Here is a 13,383-nt window from a genome sequence, read left to right on the forward strand (position 1 = left end):
AGGTTCCTTCTAACCCAAACCATTCCATTATAGCAGGGCCAAAAGGAGCTCAGCCCCACAGAGAATGAGTTTCAGTGCATCAGACTGGGAGGAGTTGTGGGTGTTTTCCTCCATGTATACACATTTACCATCAAATTCACTACAAGATAATTAAAAATCGAAACAAAAATTGTTGGGAACAATCCTCTCTCCAAACCCCACAACCACTTTTTATTCCAAGGCAACTGAATGCTGCTGATGGAAATGTCAAGTTCATACAAATGAGGGGCTTATTGGCTTCCTTTCATGCCAATGAAAGGATGGCACTGCTGCCCAAAATTTTATACATGGCCTTTGGGTGCTGCAACACCTTTGTGATGGATTGGTTGCCTGCTGGCTGTCCCCCTGTCCAAGACAGGGAAATGAGAAGCCTTTCTTGTGTTCTTGTGGTAGAATGCATAGTTTCATAAATAGCAGGTTCAGACATAAAAAACTAAGCAAACAGTGCAGATTAGATTGCCTGTTAGAGGAATTAAAGAGCAGATAAACGTCCTTGGATAATGATTTATCAGTATATTTTGTAGTGCCCTTTCAGTGTGGGTTTATCACTCTAGCTCTATATCCTCTACCTATACCTGGGGCAAGAAGCTGTGCTGCTTTTTGTGAGATCAGGCTGAAGGTCCAGGGCATGCCAGTTCTCTCTTACATGAGGTTTTGAGATGCTCTGGGAGGTAAATCAAACCTACTGGCTCTTGGAGAGTTTGGAACCAGCAACAAATCATTGTCTGTAGTATAATGGGTGAGTAACTCTGTGAGTGTATGGTCATAGCAGCTGTCAAAATGCTCTGGGTGGAAAAACGAGCAAACCAAACACCTGAATATATTAGGTGCTTAACCTAGCCTGGGCTAGGTTAGAAACAGCACCTCAGAGCTGCTGTTTGCAGGCAGCTAATAACTTCTAGGAGGTGCAAGCCAGAAATGGTAACCTCCTCAGCTAAGGCCACAGCTTCAGCTGAAGAAAAAACAAGCTAATGAAATGAGATTAAAAGTCTCCTGCTTAAGAGACAGTGTTTAATGGGCATGATACTGCTTTATTTTCTTCCTTATGCCAGTCAGTTTCGGATCTGTGAGTTACCTTTCCTGGACAATATACATGTTGTGGAAGGTTGGCATGTTCTAGGCTGATAAAAATGCATGAGCCACTTGAGGTGCTGAACGAGCTGATGTTATGGAGGCCATAATGTTACTTCCACAGGGTACATTGGTCATACATCTAAGTGCTTTTGAACAGGCAGCTTTATTGATATTTAAAGCAAACTCTCTTTACTCAAAACACCACATGTAACAGAAAAGCTGACGAAGTTATAGTAGCTGAGTGAAAAGGCTGGTTATTTATGCTTACTGTAAATAGCATGCTCATCTTTTGAAGGTGGAGAATGTCAAATGTGTAACTCGAGGCTCTTTTCTCTTCTCTACTTGTCCTTGGAAGATCTCGACCACCTCTGCACTGTTAAGGCTGGGAGCCCATTGAAGTAATTTTCCCTGCAGGATAAGAACCTTCGGGAGATGCTACTCTCTCAGGATCTGGTGACTCAGTTTGGCACAATGAAGAAATTCCTCTGTATACTAGAAGGTATCAGTAACAGACAAACCCTAGGCTGTTCAGTTATCTAAAAAATCAGGACTCTGTATTTGGTACTAATGCACAGGGGAAAGGAAGGAAGCCACACGAGAGGTTTAGGGAGTAATTATTAGGGGAAAACAAAAAAGGAAAATATAAAAAAAGAGAAAAACAACTTCTCCTGCAGCATGAGACAAATGCCAGTGAAACATGCATGATTCTACCAAACGGGTGGAAATACATATTTTTGAGGTGGGCTCAGGACATTGGTAACAAAAAACTTGTTACAAGTCCGTCTTCCCTAACTGCATAGTGGTAGTTCTGCAGATGAAGCCTTATGCTTAAATCTCAGTATTTCTCAGTTGTTGTTTCATTATGTACAGAGCTTCATCCTTCTTATTAAAAAGCAAAAAAACCAATCTTCTATAAGGAGTCCACTGTAAGCTTTAGTGGTGGTGATATACCCAGTGGAACACTGTTTCTTTTCATACTCGGAGCAAAAGAACTTTAATAGTTGATTTTGCAATTTTGTGTTATAATTTGATGGTAAAACATGTACTAGATTTAGTTGTTTTTCTTCTCAGTTGCAGATGCCTATGCAGAACTGCTAAGCAAATTACAACACGTAAAGTAGAATTGCATCATGGAGTACTTTAAGCTCTTTCTAGCATGTGTTTCTCACGTTAGGTAAACATATCTTTATCCTGACATGATAATATATCAACTTGCCTTTTAAAAATACTCTATAGTGGAGCAAAAGTCAGAATGTTTGTCCTTCAGGAGTCTCTCTGCAGACCTGAATAAACATCGCAGAGATGCCTGAGTCATTAGGGATTTGCTCTGCTAGCTAGGCAATTCAACTGCATCACCCTTTCAATGTAAATAACTATTCTTAATTAATGGAAATGCAATATATACTAAGTAATGACAGAACAAGTAAATTAACAAATGCAGGGGAAGATGTAGCTCTGTTGGAGGCATCAGATGAGGATCTTGTTACTTCATTCCATTAGTTTAGGCCAGTTAAAACAAATGTGAAGTATAAACCTGCACTTTTTTATACTGTACAACAGCACTGCAATGAAATACATTTTAGCTTGTGTTAGCATTAGTAATTAGAAGTACAAATTGAGTCGTTTAGGCATGTGACAGGCTGTATTTGGTATGCAGTCCAGAACAGCTGTCTCCTGTATCCACAGCTACTGACACTCACAGAAAGGATGGCCAGACTTTGCAATCCCATTTCTGACAGTGCACAAATAAATAACTGGGGGTGGACTTAACAATGCAGACAGTATTAATCCTTCCCAATTCCTGCTGTCCTGAGGATTTGAAAGGTAAATGCAATTAAGTAAAAACTGAATTTACCAGTCAACACTTGGAGGATCATGTTTTTTTCCCCTTGCTCCCACTAAAACTATTTTTTTACTTCCATTGTATTTATACCAGCCACCAATGAAATGCCAAGTTCCCCTAGTTTGGTTTAATTATTTCTTTGGAATGACATAAATATAGAGCAAGTGACATATAAAAACTTTTTTTTCAGCTTTGTGTTCTGTCTCCCTTTATCCAAATGACCATGCCTTTTGACCTCTTTTTTCACCATTAACTTTTTTGTCTCCTTTCTTCATGCTCAATAATCCTACACATAATCTTTGTGAGGGATGGATGGAAAGAGATTTTCCATGGGAACTGTAAGATTTCATGAGAAAACAAGTGGGGAGCACCCTGAAATTTCATAAATTTAAATTTCCAAGTGGCATGGAGCCATGTTCTAGACCTCTGAATTCCACTTTGCTGCAAGAGTGGTACCTGCCTTTTTTGTTTACTGTTGCTTTTGTTTCCATTTTCTCTTTTTCCACCTGCAGTTACTTGTTCATGCCTTGGAAAATAAACTTAGCAGCAGAGGCTGCCTTGTGGTTATGTCTGTGAGCATGGTTTCCCCATGTTTGATATTACTGGGTCAAAGGTGATAGATGTCATCTTTCTCTGGAGAATTCTTAGACTCAAAATTTGAGACTGCTCCTAGTTAAAAAGTCCAAAAATACTGACTTCTGTGGTAGTGTTACCACAGTGTTCAGGCACCAGGTGTGTATAATTTCTTAGGTACATCAGCACTACTGCCTGCAGACAAAGGAACTTATGCACAGCTTCTTGAAAGGTGAACTCACTGTGTGCCATATCAGTTCAGTCTCAAGCTGTCTTGAGCCCCTGCATTGTGTGAATGCTTACAGTCCTCTCTCTTCTTTAGAGAACAGTGGAAATGATGGCAATTCCTTTTCCTTCAGTTCACCTCTTTATTACTAAGAGGTCTTTTCATATTATTTGTAAAATAAGAGGTGTAGCCTACATTGCACTGTAAAAGTGTTGTATAGGAATCATTAATGTGTAACACATGTATATACTTTTCTTGCAGTATTTCTGTAATTAAGTAAATTTTTCTTCTAGATGTATCCATGCCAAAAAGATAATGGCCTCATGATAGTGATGGCACGGACTGTGGTGTGAAACAACCAAAGAAGATGGAAGAGAAAGTGCTTTTGAACACACTAATTCTTCTTTTCCATCCTTCATTTTGGGTAGTTGAAAACATGGAGTTTCTGAACAGGATATTTTCATGTGTTGGTTTTTGTTCTGTGGGTTTTCAATGTTTGAAAGAACATTGTAGGAAGTTATGTTAGCAAGAAACAAAACCATTATTTCCTGCCAAAGGGGATGGGTATTTAACTCCTGAAGCGATTCTAAATGTCATTGACTCTTTCAATCTGCAAGTAATTAATTTCCTTGGTCTGCCACAGAACCAGGTAGGTTTATATATACATAAATATATATATATGTATATATACAGTTAGCCAAATGTTTGTGGTTGATTAGTGCCTAAAATACTAATTAGCTGCTTTCCCTTCAATAACTCAAATACTCCATCCTTTAGTACTACTCTGAGCTTCTCTACTGAGTGATCACATCAGCATAAAAATGTAGAATTTGCTTCTTAAACTGAAAACCAAAATGCCTCTTGTAAGAACAATACCAACAGCAGCTCAAGCTTGGTCAGGACTCAGTCAGAACATGCTAAGTGCACAAGTCTCATCAGCAGGTTATCTCCAAAGGCTTAAGAGAACACTGTGGGAAAGATGAAATCATATGAAGACAAGAGAGGGAATGGGAGTTCTTACGTGTCACCTTTCTTCTGACAAATGTGCTCTAGTACTAACCAGTGATTTAGATTGTTTACTCTCACTGTAACAAAATAAAATAGTGTGCAGGCAGAGTCTGTACTGTTAACCTTTTCCTTTCACTGCTGTGTTTCCTCAGCTAGCTGTTGGCCCAGCTGGAGAAGTGGCAGGAAATGTCACACACATATGGACATGATGTGGCTGGCTGGGTGCTTTTTTCTCCCAGGTTGTTTAAGCAGGCTTGGAGCAGTCCTGAAGAGCATTAATGTGCTGCCTCTGACAACTGTTTTGCAACAGGTATAGTTCTCCCCAGAGGACTCTGGGTTTGAATGCTGAAAAGACAGTAGATGTCCTTTTTTGTCCTTGATCAGAAAGGGGTGCACTCAGCAGAGGGTTTATTTAACAGCTTGCTTGTATCCAAGGGGTGGTATTGAGCAGTAAAATATTAGTATGTTTAGCAGGGCATTCTACTTTCACACTGCCCAACAATAAGCCGTGAAAATCATCCCTAAAACATGCCTCTTTCTGCAATGATGAGTTACAAGTGGGTTATAACTCACCAGACATTTCTAAAAGCAGTGATATGCAAGCGGAAGACAGACCACTGCACCAGATGATGTAGGAGTAGAGAGGTTGCTGAGTTAGAGAAGCTAGAAGGAGAAATTACTTCTCATGACACTAGGGAGGCACGTTCCAAACTTGGCTTATAATTGTATGTACTTTACCTGTCTCTGAAATTCTCTTACATATATTAATGTTACAACAATCTATATGGACAAAATGGGCAGGATGCCAAAGGGGGTTGTAATTTTCAAGTACCTCCGTATTGTTATTGGAGAGGGAGGAGGATATCCACTAACAGTGTAATTATGCGGCAATTCCAGGGAAATTGATTATTATTAGCTTTTTATGATCACACTAACAAAGTCAATGATCCAAGATAAAATAGCAAAAATTAGTGCTTGAACAATATTCAGCAACAAGGTATCACCAGGTGAGAGTGGATGTATCTGAAACCAGGTAATTCCTGAAAGGGAAATGGCCTTCTCCCACCATTATAGCGATGGATGTGCTCTATTAAAGCCGGATCCACTTTAATGGGGAACTCCCAGCATGAGAGGCCACGTAAGTATGCAACGACACATACAGTATCGAGAAGTGGGTGGGTGTTTATTCTAAATACCCACATCACTGGGGTATTTGCACCTTTAACCAACAGAGAGAATTACAGGTAGTGAATACAGATCAATTTCTTCCAGTTGGTTATTGCTTTAACAAAATCTTTTGTCACTTTTTCTAACATCTTTCTTCAGTCCCCCAAACACAGAACGGAGACTGGGTACCTGCATAGTCAGAACTATCACTTGTCAGCCGTGTCTTCCCCTTTGAGGCTTCGTGGTTTTATATATAATAATTAAAAACACTTCTCCGGGATGTGAGAAGGCTTTTCTAAAAGGAGAGCAAGTTGCTGCAATACCATAGCGTAATATTTTTGAAGGTCATAATAATAAAGTAGGGGAAAGAGAATAATCATTATTGCTCTTTCTTGTAATTAGTTTGCTTTCCGATATCCCACACTGTAACTAGAACATTATTCAAGAACACCCATCACAGTGCTTAACAAGATTTAATGTACATTTATTCTTAACATGTGGAACATATAAAGATTTTATACTGAATAAATGAAATTCATTAAGCCAGAGGAAAAGGAGGAATTTACATCAAGTTTTTTTCTTTTTTAACTACATTATCTTGAAATACAAATGCAGATTCTTGTCACTGAAAAATCTTTGAAGTTGTGTTTCTTCCTTTTTTTTTTTCCTGTATATATTTTTTGTCTGTAGACTGGTAACCATTGTCTTAAATCAATCCATACGTAACCATTTCCACACCTTGATTTATAAAGCAAATTGTGATCGGCTGCTCTCCCGAAATAGAGCATGACTTTATACATACAGAAACTTGTACATTACCCTCAGTTGTTGGTTTTCTGTGTTGGGTTTTCTCTTTTTTCTTTTTTTTTTTTATTATTTTTTGGAGATATGGCCCAAATGAAAGAAAAAAATAATTCTACTATCACTTTGTAGATACCACATCATGAAAAAGAAACTAAAAACTTTGTACTAAAAAAAAAAAATGAGGGTATGTTTCATGTACAACTTCTATATACATCACGGCCCTTAGGCAATAAAAAAATATTTTAAAAAATGATTAAAGGAATTGTGAAGAACTGTCATTGTGGAAGGTCAAAAAAAAAAAAGAACAGATGTAGACAAGACAGTTCTGGTGAGGAAGCAATTGAGGTTTAACTTCAGGTTTTGTTTAAAAATCTTTTAACTTGACTTATTTTGTTTTGTTTTGCTCCTAGCCTAATGTAACCATTTCTCCGAGGAGAAATCAGTATCGTTTTGGATTTTGACTACTGACTGACACCCTCCTTGATCCCCTATACCTACATCACTAGAATCTTCTATTGCACAGAGCTTTGGGTGATGGTATACAAGTTTTTTTTTATTTTTTCCTTATCTGAAAAAATAAAACACACAGGAACTTGGTATGTTGGTTATTTTTCACCTTTTTGTTTCAAAGTGGTGAGATTTTTTCTCCCATCATACAATGGTTTGCCATAACATTTTTTTTAAAAAGTCACTAGTTCGCTTCCCAAAAAATATGCAATACAAACATGGAAAAGAACATTGAAAAGGATAATCTATGGAAAAAAAAAGTGTGACCTTTGAATGTACTAGACAGCAACTTTGGTTAAAAAAAATAAAATAAAAAGATGTACTTATACACATAGACAGCAAATATTAATTTCATAACTGTTCAAATTAATAATTTCTTTAATTCCCAATTGGTAAATAGTGAATGGGGCAGAGGAGCAAAGATTCTTTTTTTTTCCTTCTTCCTACATTGGATAAACAAGAACAGAAAACAGCCAGTTATATGTGACCCTCTAATCTCCACTCACACATGCTTGGCTTCTCACTTATGTCATAACTGCCCAATCTGAAAAAGTACATCACAGATGACAGATGCAACCAGAGAGTTCAGGACAGCAGATATTGAGATATCCAGCAAACGACCCTCGTGCAAAAGGAACTCGGAGCGGTTCTCGTCCACTCTCGCCATGGCCAGCAAGGCCTTGGCTGCCCTGCACATCATGTCTACGCTAGGCGGCTCCAGAGGCGGAGGCTGCATGTGCATGAGGTTATGCTGGCTCTGCTGGTACTGGGCCATGGTGACCCCATCCTCCAGGAAGCTTATCAAGTTTCCGATGCTTCCCTTCTGCACAGCTATTGCCCTTGCTGCTAATGTGTCCCCCTGGGCAAGGTTCGATAGGAGCGCCATGGACATTTCTCGGCAGACCGGGTTTTTGCGGTCCCCAACGTACCTAACTAAAGTAGCGTAGAGTTTCTCCTGACGGCTGAATGGGGGGGTGGCCAAGATAAGGTCCACATTATTGTCCTGGATACTGAGCTTACACAGGGTCTCCAGCACAAGTCTCTGAGGCGAAAGAACTGAGTTGGGCCCCACGGTTGGAAAAGGATCCTGTGCCTCGGCAGACGGGCACACCATCCAGTGCAGCAAGCCATCCAAAATTGGCAAACAGATGCTTTCTGTGTAAGCAGACAAGTCTAGCTGCCCAGAAATGTTGGCTAATGTGACCAATGTATTATCCCTCAAGACCTCGAGGCAGTCCCACCACCACTCATCCTTGCTGCAGGCCACCCCTTTGTCCTCCTCTTCCTCTTTCTCGTAAGTCTGCGGCGCTCGCTTTCTTTCTGGATGCTCGTGGTGAAGAAGGATCAACTTTCCCAGGATCAGCACCAAGCCTGGATGTTTGGACATTTCGGTGTCATTGCCAGGCACAAAAGACAAGCTACGGACGATATTTGACACACAGATGCAGCGTTTGGCCAAGGAGTCTTGCCAGTGAGTTATGGTGCATAGAGGAGTCTCATCCCGGCTCCTTGGCTCATCCTCTAGCAGTTTAATATTCCGGTGGCTTTTGGCTTGATGGATCCCAAAGGGAAATTTACTGCTTTCTGTTTGGGAACCAGAGTTTGAGTCTTCAGGTAATGCTCCTGGCCGAGCTGAGAGGACATCATCAATGGTTGCTGTTATACTCTTTTCTTGTTGCTCCTCAGATTCACCTTTCCCCTCGAGGTCCTTCTTTTTGCTTGGAGAGTTCAAGGGAGGAGGGGCTTTCCTGCGTGGTGGAATCTCCATCTTGCTTTCAAAGTGAGTCTGGATATGCTCAGTTGTGTCACCACCACCAAGCTGCCAGTGGAGAAGTCCACTATCAAATTCCTGAACGCGTCCAAGTTTGTCAGATCGGTCAACAACAAATAGATTATTTTTCTTTACAATCTTTATTGGCAGCTTGTCAAATTTACTGGCTTGTTTTGGCCTCTCACTTGGATCAGCAATGGCACCAGGAGTGGAAAAAACAATGCTCTTTTCTTCTCCTTCTACCTTTTCATCCTCCCCCTCCTCCTCATCTTCATCAAAATAGTCAATACATTCGTCATTCTCATCTTTTCCAGTATCCTCTGCCAAGGACTGACTATCATCTTTCTTGGCTGCTTTGTGATCAAGTGCTTTGTGGCCTGGATCTCCCACTTCATATTCCATAAGGATTCCAAAAATGTCAATCAGGCATTTTCTAAAATATTCTACTAAAAGCTCAAGAAATCCAGACAACTGAGAGGAAAAGAAAGAAAGAACATAAAAATCACATAAATATTTTTGTCTGCATGAAATTTTACTAGGACTATTGCTGCATACATGTGTGAATATTTCACTCATCCTGCTGTAGACTTGTGGCTAGGTCCTGCATGGCAGAAGTTAATCAAATGAAATTCTTCTAGTCTGTCCAAACAGTACATAATGTCAAACTATCACAGCTCCATTTGCTTCAATTGTTAACAACCATGAGAAGTACAGAACTTTATTAATGTCTCCTTGAGCTATGAGAAATACAGAACTTTATTAATGTCTCCTTTAAGCCATAGCAGACATCTGGCTTAGCTGTTCTGTCTCCTTGGAACTGCCTATTATTCTTCATTTTTTGTACAGAGTACTGAAGTTCCTAACTCAGCTATTTTTTCTGATTTGTACTTTTATTAGATATCTAAAGTTTGCAATTCTTCCTTTCCTCCTTTGTCTCTAAAACCAGCTGTCATGTAGGAACCTGCAGTTCAGTGTCCAAGTACTGATATTCTAAATTAATATCCCATCTCTATTGGAATAGTTCCATTTTTTGTCTGGCAATAGTTAAAAATTGTTATTGGAGACTGGTGCTGTAAGTCACCCTTCAGAAACAGCTTTCATTTAGGTTTAATCTACTTAATTAACTTGTAATCACTTTCTTATGGAAAGGCAGTAGCTGGACTTGGTATTAATTTACGCTCAGTGGCTTTATTATTAAAAATTCTTTGTTGTTATGATGCATTCAACCCGATTGTCTGGATTTTAATGTGTTTTTTTTAATTGTGGCCTAATAGGTTTTCAGTAAAATGCAGTCTTTTGTCCATTCTATATTCTCTTATGATTGCCAGCTCCTCAAAGAACTAAGGACGAACTGATGCTTATCAGAACCCCTGGAGTTACCAGGCATCATACAATCCTGGCTGCTATTGGAAACAGAGTCCAAGGCAAACATAACAAAAGAATGCTTATATTTACAATATGCCTGGTATTCTGTGCAATTTGCATAGGGTGCATTAACACAATTTCTGACACAATTCAGAGGAGATTCACCTCATTTAACTTCAAACACCCACACTAGTCACACATCTAACCTAATTGTCTAGATTCCTTTTATAATCAATGGTCTTTTACAGGCCATTTCTAGGGTATGATTCATCTGACCTATTTTAGAGCTCTTCTTCTGGGTGAGATAAATCATGCTATAGATATCCCTAGTTCTAAAGTTAGGTGGGATGTAATGTACCATTTGTGTCTGTATTTTAAAAAAAAAGTAATTATATTTAAAAAATTATGAGTTACACTATAAGTAACCAAGGAATGAATGGAGGAAAGAAACTGAATATTTAATTTGTACAAATTTTAGATAATGTGAATTATCAGCATGCCATCCATTACTACCACCTAACAGGCAAATGATTAGAGCACAGCTGAAAAATGCTGGGAGGCAGTGAGGCAAATGCACACACTGTTAAATCCTGTGTTGCTTGCATCCTATGGATAGACAGTGGATTTTAGCCTTTAAATTGTCAATTTGGTATTCCTGTAAAAATGTAGCTCAATGACGAAGAAACCAAACAGAAAATGAGCAATTAAATAAAATCCCACAGTCTCACATGGAAGTACTGAACAGGACAAGTACTGAACATGACAGAGACAGCTTTCAAATCAGTTTAATATAGTTTTGTGAGGTCTTTCATGGAAACACAGATTAAGAAAGATTGCTAAAATACTGCTGTTTTGAGGGATTATACTACCATGTGTGTAAATTTACTGATTAGTTTTTGTGGCACTGCTAAAGTTCTTATATTTCTACATGCTCCTTTCTACAAGAAACATTCTTCTTTCAGGCTTCTTAATTTCCTCTATGTGACCTGTAGCTATCTCTTGTTACTCGCTGTTATCAATCCTAAACAAGTGGAAGTTTTGCAATATTAAAATTTATGTTAATTAGAATAAATTGTAAAGGCCAGCAGCATTTTTGTATGTGTCTTATTTCAGTTTTTTTTCCCTGGAAATTTGGGAAGTGTACTGCTTTCCCACCTACCTGAGAGAGGTTGAAAGTAGCAACAGTGCTGTCATCATACAGAAGAATATTAATAGTGTCTAGCGCCCAGGTACTTTCAGCCAAAAGACCAGATTTAAGAGACATCATCACTCTCCAGGCCTCAGGAGTTACTGGAGAAAGAAAGAGGGAGAAATAAAATGGTATTAGTGTATCCTTGGAGACTATTAATGAGTTCTGAAAGAGTAAACCATGACATTCTAAGGATGCAAATTTATATTAAATAGTTACTGGTTAAGACCCTATTTTCACTGCTTAGTTCTGTTCAGTTTTCTGTAACTGCTGCTAAGCCTTAGTGCTGGAGAATATCCTAGCAGGGCCATTCTTCCTGACTCTGCTGAACCTGAAACAATTATACAAACTTAAAGAAGATGACTAACCCAGTTCATCAGTAAACAAAGACAGAACACTCTGTCAAGAGTGTGGAAATCTGAGAACTTGAATATATGAAATGTAACCAGAATTGAAGATAAGAAGATACTTGGGAAAGAACAGGGGGAGAAACGAACAGGACAAATACTACGGAACGATTAAATGGACCATTCTAGGAAGGCAGAGACTGCAACTACACAGCAGAACAACATGAGCTTCCATGAAACAAAAGCATGGAAAGCTTTGCTAAGCTAAATGTTGTACTGGTGATTTAACAGACACTCTGAAGGAGCTTTCAACACATCTCATTTTGAAATCTGAGGCAAGCTTCATTTTTAATGCATTTGTGGAGACCTCAGGTCTCCATATAAAATATTGCTTTCATTTCATGTCAGATTGTCTGGGATGAGTTTTACCTATCATCCTCACTGATGCACGTTATCACATTTTTATTGAAGGAAATCACATATAGTTACCAGAGTTCACTACTTGTCAAGAGTGTCTTAAAATGTGAAAAAAAATCAGAATCAAAGTCTCTTTGCTCAGAACTTATATTAGTATTTATCTTTTGTTTTGATGCTTACCAATATCTTTTGAGGTAATCTTTCGTCTTGGTTTTAAGACTGGTTGGGATGCTTCTACAGAGCCTGGGGGGAAGGTAATCTCTCGCCTGATTGGTGGTGGTTGGGGTGGAGGTCCTGTGACCTGTGACACTGGAACTGTGGGTATAACCTTTTGCATCTTCATGGAGGGTAGGAAAGGAGACTTGCTTGGAGACATACGGTTTTCCAAGGAGCGCTGGAAGGATGCTGGACTTGGAGCTCTAGAGATGTGGTTTGGCATAGAGGGTGGTGTCTGGTAGGATGACTGAGGAGGTCTAGTGATAGGCTGCATGGAGGCTGAGGATGACATGTAAGAAGGCTGCCGTTGGTTGACATGAGAAGGCCACTGACTCTCGTGGTTTATCCTCTGGTCAGGTACCATCATATCATCAGTGCGATTCATCCCTGGATATGGAGGGGCCTGCGCAGGGCCTCCTGGACCTTGCCTGTTCTGGTAAGGGTAAGGCATATCATTTCGTGTTGGCCACATGTTCTGCTGAGGACCTTCACTGGAGGATGACGACTGCATGGGGCCACCAATCATCTGGGGAGGTATTCCATGCTGCTGCATTTGTCCTGGGCCCTGCATCCTCTCCCTGTTATATGGATAGGGATATTGTCCCTGCATGGGCCTCCTGTCAGGCCCTGTGTAAGCGTTGCTGTACTGGTTATACATCTCCTGCTGCTGGTTGCCATACTGCATGTTATACATATCCCCTTCGTGGCGTTTGGCTGGAGGCCCATACATGCCATCCATGTGTCTCTTGTAGTTCTGAAAGAAAATTTTGGAAAAATGTGTCACTTCTACTCCACACACAATACAAATATACTGGATGAAAGCTCATTCAAAAAGCT

At 39.6% G+C, this 13,383-nt stretch overlaps 1 protein-coding gene across 8 annotated transcripts in view; it reads right to left on the reverse strand.

Annotated features, from left to right (window-relative positions):
* Nucleotides 1-6,393: 6,393 nt before the first annotated feature.
* ARID1B (AT-rich interaction domain 1B) overlaps nucleotides 6,394-13,383 on the reverse strand; it is a 325,863-nt gene continuing 318,873 nt past the window's right edge. For all 8 annotated transcript variants that reach the window (XM_085055792.1, XM_085055790.1, XM_085055789.1 and 5 more), the window contains 3 exons: nucleotides 12,511-13,300; nucleotides 11,537-11,667; nucleotides 6,394-9,483 (listed from right to left, as the gene is read on the reverse strand). In XM_085055792.1, the coding sequence (XP_084911918.1) occupies nucleotides 7,771-9,483; nucleotides 11,537-11,667; nucleotides 12,511-13,300 (2,634 nt within the window). In that variant the 3' untranslated portion in view covers nucleotides 6,394-7,770. The remainder of the gene's footprint in view (nucleotides 9,484-11,536; nucleotides 11,668-12,510; nucleotides 13,301-13,383) is intronic.

Source organism: Lichenostomus cassidix, chromosome 3 (genome assembly GCF_008360975.1).
Source record: "Lichenostomus cassidix isolate B80296 chromosome 3, HeHo_3.0, whole genome shotgun sequence".
Classification (NCBI taxonomy): domain Eukaryota; kingdom Metazoa; phylum Chordata; class Aves; order Passeriformes; family Meliphagidae; genus Lichenostomus; species Lichenostomus cassidix.